This window comes from Anoplophora glabripennis, unplaced genomic scaffold (genome assembly GCF_000390285.2).
Source record: "Anoplophora glabripennis isolate ALB-LARVAE unplaced genomic scaffold, Agla_2.0 scaffold94, whole genome shotgun sequence".
NCBI classification, from domain to species: Eukaryota; Metazoa; Arthropoda; class Insecta; order Coleoptera; family Cerambycidae; genus Anoplophora; species Anoplophora glabripennis.
Genome location: NW_019416228.1, coordinates 568,038 through 574,134, shown reverse-complemented (window position 1 = coordinate 574,134; position 6,097 = coordinate 568,038). Strand labels below are relative to the sequence as shown.

The 6,097-nt window shown below is 30.5% G+C and overlaps 1 protein-coding gene across 1 annotated transcript in view; it reads right to left on the bottom strand.

The window, feature by feature from the left end:
• Window positions 1–3,909: 3,909 nt before the first annotated feature.
• Window positions 3,910–6,097, bottom strand: part of LOC108903536 (segmentation protein Runt-like) — an 89,847-nt gene continuing 87,659 nt past the window's right edge. Inside the window, exons 4-5 of the mRNA XM_018705755.1 lie at window positions 4,156–4,604; window positions 3,910–4,101 (exon numbers count right to left, since the gene is read on the bottom strand). Of these exons, the coding sequence (XP_018561271.1) occupies window positions 3,910–4,101; window positions 4,156–4,604 (641 nt within the window). The remainder of the gene's footprint in view (window positions 4,102–4,155; window positions 4,605–6,097) is intronic.

Below are 6,097 nucleotides of genomic sequence, written 5' to 3'. Positions count from 1 at the left end.
GTCTATGACGATTAACGCTCTGTTGCCAAGTGTACTCTATTATGAAACAATTAATTCATTAGTGAAAAGAAACATTATTTTTAACTCATTTAAATTATGTGGGTCATCAAATTATTATTATTAAAAAACATACCATACCTTTCCCTGTTGTCACCATCATTTTTATTCTACAATCCATGTATTATTTATTAACAAAACAAAGCTTTTTTATTATATTTTTCCTTCAAAAACTGTTCAAACTAGATCAATATATGTTGTACGATATTTTTTTGTTCAAGCTCCTTTTAAATATAAGTCTTTGTTTAAAATATTTATTAATCTTCAACATCACTTGTGCACTGAATGGTGGTTAGGGCCTACCAACATAAGTCGTTCCTGGGCGCAAATGCGGCCTGCGTAATAATAATATACCGCCTCCTCTCCCACACAAGTCTCCGACTTCTGGGATAATTCTCGTAGTTAGAATGAGGAGTAGAGATATTATTATTATCTGCCTCGCCTTTACCAAATAATAAATTGGTAAAGTTCTGAAGAGTTGTTTTATTACAATACGATCACTTAACCGCTATTTAGAAAAAAGCTAGTGATAAGATAGGAAGACGCTATCGCAGTGAATGACCCTCGTAGAACTGAATATAGCTTCCAAACGAGACTTGGTCGGATGGCAGCAGCAACTAACGTCATGTTAGAAATCCCCAAATTCAGAATTAATGATGGCTTTTATTGAAACTTCAATTTCTTGATTAGCCCCGCTTTCCCTTTGTTTTTGCACACCCTCGCTTGATGTGAATTATTTTCGCAATTTGTCTCAACCTAGGGGATGTCCAACACAGCCTGTGATTATTGCAGAGGTTGTTTTATACGTTTTTCATACTATTCTGCTTGTGTAATTAGTTAATGGCTGAGAGCCCTAAATAACGCAATTTTTTGTAGCAACGAAAGGTTTCCAGTGCCAATAAAGGTACATTGCAAAATATTTTTTGTACGATATAACTTTCACTCAATTTTGAAGTATACTGTGTGTTAATGAAATATTCTGCCAAACTTTATTGGTGGATTCGAAGTCACAAATCAATGAAAAAAATTCACATAAACATGTTTTCAAATTAAAAAATATTTATTTAAATGCATCTTCAGATGATAACGACTTAATTAATTATAAGCAACATTCTCTGGATTGGTACACAAATCTGTCAACAAATAACAGACATATTGGGAAACATCATCATAAAAAAAATTACCTAGAATTTCGACACCACTAATTATTTTGGAAACTGGATGTGTATCCAATTTTGGTTAGCATTTTTAATAAAAAAAGATTTTTTTTATTTTATTCGAAGGACAGTCATTTCTCAATTATTATTTGCAGGTTAATTTAAAATTAGTCTAGACATAGTCGAATAAATTTAAAATAACACCGAGATTATTCGTGCTACAAAAATATTTATAGGATATATTTGTTGGAAATATAATTTTAAATGTAAAGTAATTATGGAAAGGTCAAAAAACAGTTGGGTGAGCATTCCCTAAGAAACTAAAAATTACTGTAGGTACTAACGATTTTTTTTTACTTCTCATAACGTTCAAACTGTTCAATCTTGTAATTCTAATAATCTCTGGAATTGTAGTCAATTTATTCAACCCTGTCACAGGTTTATTTCAAATTTTAAAAAGTAATTGAAAAGTGGCTCGTTTTTTCATATAAAATGGAAAACATCATTTCTATTAAATATTTCGTGGTATCGAAAATCTAGTGTTCCCAGTAAACCCGCGACCGATTTACAAATTTGTGTGCTAACTCAGAAAATTTTTGCTCCTAATTAGTTAGGTCACTTGCCCAAGTTTTATCAGTCTATATCAAACATATTAAGAGATATTTAAATGTGATATTTTTTAGATTTCAACCCCTTGTGTTCCGAACAATGTTTATAGGAACTTTTTTTAGTAATTTATTTCTAAAATCAATGAAGAAAGATTGGCAGAGAACTTCGTTAACATTCTGTATAACATATTTAATGAGTAAGCTAAATTATTAATAGAGATTATTTATCAGATAATTTTAAGAGAACCTTCACATAAACACGTTTCTTGAATATCTTGTACGCGAAGAGAATATTTTCTCAATGTAAGATGATTTCTACTTCTCAAATTTATATCTCACAAGTCTCATTTTAGCCTAAGTTGAAATTTGAAAACGTTACCAAGAACATGCAAGTGCATATTGTTCAATTTACGTTTTTCCTCTCCTTTTCCACTTCTAGATAAAAATGTTTTCGTATTTTCTGTTTAAAGGTTAATTTAAAAGTAAATCATATTTTTTATAGCAATACATTAAGAAACTGATAGATATATTCATTTTATAATACCAGGACTATGAAATTATTAAAATTTCTAATTTACAGATCGTAGAAATAAGATCAATTGACATATTTTAGTTTACAGATTGAAATAATCAGTTTTTCTTAATTTTTTTCTACCTAATATTCTTATATTGAAAACAAGGCTTTAAATCGTTTAAGGAAGTAGATTTATTTAGTAATTTTAATCAATAATTTTAGTAGTATTAGATTTTTCTGTCCCTCAATACAATATTATAGTAAAAGTAACAGCTATAAAATGATATCATTTATGTTTATTCCACTTCTTGGATGTAAGGGGGGGCAAGCTAATTTTTACTGGAATACCTTCAGTACAACTCACACAATAAAAGTGTAGATCTCTAGATCAGGGCGAGGTCCGGAACATTTTCAGCATTGCAAAAATGTTTAAGAAATTTTAAAAAAAAACCTATTTTATCTGAATTTTTTACTTGTATCTTGGAACCTATGCATTTTGGAAAAATATTGAAAAGGAAAAAAAGTCTTAGAATTGAATTTTGTAATATACTGTAAGTTAAAAATGTTTAAATTTATTACCGTTGTTGCAAAATAGCAATAATTGATGAAAAAAAAGCAAAAAAATCAAGTTTTTTGAATAATTTTTTTAAAATGTTTTAATTGCTCCGAGGGCATTATAATTTTGATAAAAAAAAACTTTATAGTATAATAAAACAACACACCGAATTTCATTAAAAGTGGTTTTATAGTTTTTGCAAAATTTTTTGAAAAAATTTTAAAAAAATTTTCCGAATTTTCAAAATTTTACACAGCCTCAAATTAGGCATCTAGATACTTGAAAATTTTTTCACATAGAAAAGACCGCTCAACCTTTCAAATGGTTTTTGAAATATTGAAATCGGTTTATTAGGACGACCAAAGTAAATTTTTAAAGTTATCGGCAACATAGATAAATCAGCGGAAAAGCTGTCGTTCGCACTCCCGAAAAGTGACTCAAAACACGAAAAGTGGGGGAGGGGGGTTTCCGAGTACTTTAAAATTATAATTTTAAAAAAAATTTAATTGCAAATTGATAAATGTAATCTAATTGTTTAAAAATAAAAAAATTATGTTAACTTTAAAAATTTACTGTGGCCGTCCTAATCAACCGATTTCAATTTTTCAAAAACCAATTGAAAGGTTGAGCGGTCTCTCACTTCCACCTCAAAACAGATCCACCCTGATCAAAGATACTTGTAGAAAACAAGATTTGTGTATGTGTAAAATCAAACCAAAATGAAACAACAATATAAAACAATTTTATTATTTATTTACAAACGTATAATTATACACAAATTAAATACTAATTAACAATTTACATAAATACTATGTACAAGATTCAATAATTTATATATTTTTGGACATTCAAGTGAGAACGATGATTTTTAATACATTTAAAATGTACCTACATCCTTTAAAATGATATAAATGAAATGAAATTAAATGTTTAAAAAGAGTTATTTATAACAAATCATTGTAAAGTTACTTTTTAGATATGAGACGGGTATTTTAGAAGTTAATATTGCCGAGGACGCTAATACGGTCGCCATACATTCCTGTTACTGTCTCTTGAACACTTTAAATCATTCTTATCACTAGAACTAACTTCATCCTTCTGCCTAACTAGTGTTATCGCAGCTTTCCTAACCCGTAAACTCAAATTAATCCCTTCACTGAAATTTTTCTTTTCATTTTCATCATTTTTGTCTTCGTCCTTACCGTCACTCTCGACAGAGTCTCTAAAATTCTCTCTGAAACCGTCTTTAGAGAATTCCTTGACATCTTTGCTTTCTTCGTCGACTTCTGTCACGTCCAGTTTTTCACTGGAACTATCCGGGTTCTGGGAATTGTCTTCCTGTGGACTTCTGACCAAAGCCGAACTGTTTCTTAGACTCATCCAGTTCCAATCGTGAGGATACAGCTGGGAGTAGAACCACTGTCCTGGTGGGGGCAAAAGTGGTGCGTTCAGGAACAAACTCGCTGCAAGGGCGTTATTGAACAGCTGATTGCTCTGTAAAGGTGGCGGCGGCACACCTGGGAAGGCCGGGGGCGGCTGGGGGGACGGCGTGGGGGACGCTGTGACAGATATGTCGTCTTCTTGGGGCGAATGTGGTTCACCGGCAGTGGTTAGCAGTCCTATTTGAGTGTTGGGTGATGTTTTCGGAGACGTTGTGCTGTGAGCACTGCTGCAGTTTATGGATATAGGGCCTAAGGATGTCGATGTGGGTTCTGAAACAGAAACAGATCGTTAGCTACTTGTATAATAAATCCCTAAGATAATTTATTAAACTTGTTTATATGAGGGCTTTTAGGAAAGTTAATTAACATATAATAAATAAAATCGGGCAGAAGCCTTTTAACATGTTTAGATATAAAAAAATACAATACACTGAAAGAAATGCCCTTAAGGACGGGATTTTGTACAAAAAATATCGCCCAGCGTGAGTCACGAAACGGGACCCCGGCAGGTGCTGCTCTAGCGGCCAACGCTTCAAGGTGTGTTTTTTAACCGAACGACGAAGTCTAATAATAAACGCTGGACGTAAACGGCTCGATTTTTCAGGAGCGGCTCCAATTTGTGTACATACAATCTTATAAGGAAAGAGAGTAAAGATTTTATTAATCATTAATAGATTATCGAGGACAATAATATTTTTTTTATTAAGTAGGCAATAATTTTTAGTTAATAAGGTTAAACAATCTTATAATTACCATTCCTTTATTATAAAAGCAGATATAATTTTTAAAATTACATGTAGTTTCTTCTTCAAGAGCTTAAAAAACGTATAACAGGAACAGTCAACAGTCTAATGTTTATATTTTCACGTTAACGATCCGATACGTAAATTAACTGCTATTTTCAGTAAAAATGATATAACTTGAATTATTTTTTTACTTTGGTGAGTCGTATTAATTTAAAAACACTGCCTAATTACTAAAATATATAGCTACTTATATATACTTATACTAACTTGCTACTAATTACGTTTGTAATTAGTAGCAATATATATGTATAGTAGGGTGGCACAAAAAAAACGATTTTTTTTTGTGTCGTGAAAATATGTTAGTTTAACATGTTTTAAGAGCTCCCTCAAAAAATCAGCTCAAAAATTTTTTTTAGAGGTCCCAAGATTTTTAAAAATTTCCAAAATCGTTAAAAATTGAATTTTTTATCTTTCAATTTCAATTCAATAAAAAATAAATTATTAGTTCGTTGATATTTATTTTTTAGAGATCGCTCGAAAACATAGATACACTACTTTGAAAATTAAAATAATTATGAGTGACCTTTAGAAATTAAAATATCGATTTGAAACTTTCAGAATCGAGATTTTTTTCAACCTAGAAAATGATAAAAAAACGGGAAAAAAATTAAACACAAAAAAATTAAATTTGACGATTTTGGACATTTTTAAAAATCTTGAACGACCTCTAAAAAATTTTTTCTTTGACCTGACGTTTTGAGGGGGCTCTTAAAACATGATAAACTAATATATTTTCACAGGAGACACGAAAAAAAAATAATCGTTTTTTTTGTGGCCCACCCTAAATTGTATAGGCATAACATATTATATTATATATTATTATTGTATCTATCAGGGAAATATTATTAAAATTTTAAGTTATTATTAACAAGATGTGTAATGGAATTCCCCTAGCAGGTAAGACCGTCAAGAAATTGTTCTTATCTAATTCCAATATAATGATTCCCACTGCAAAAA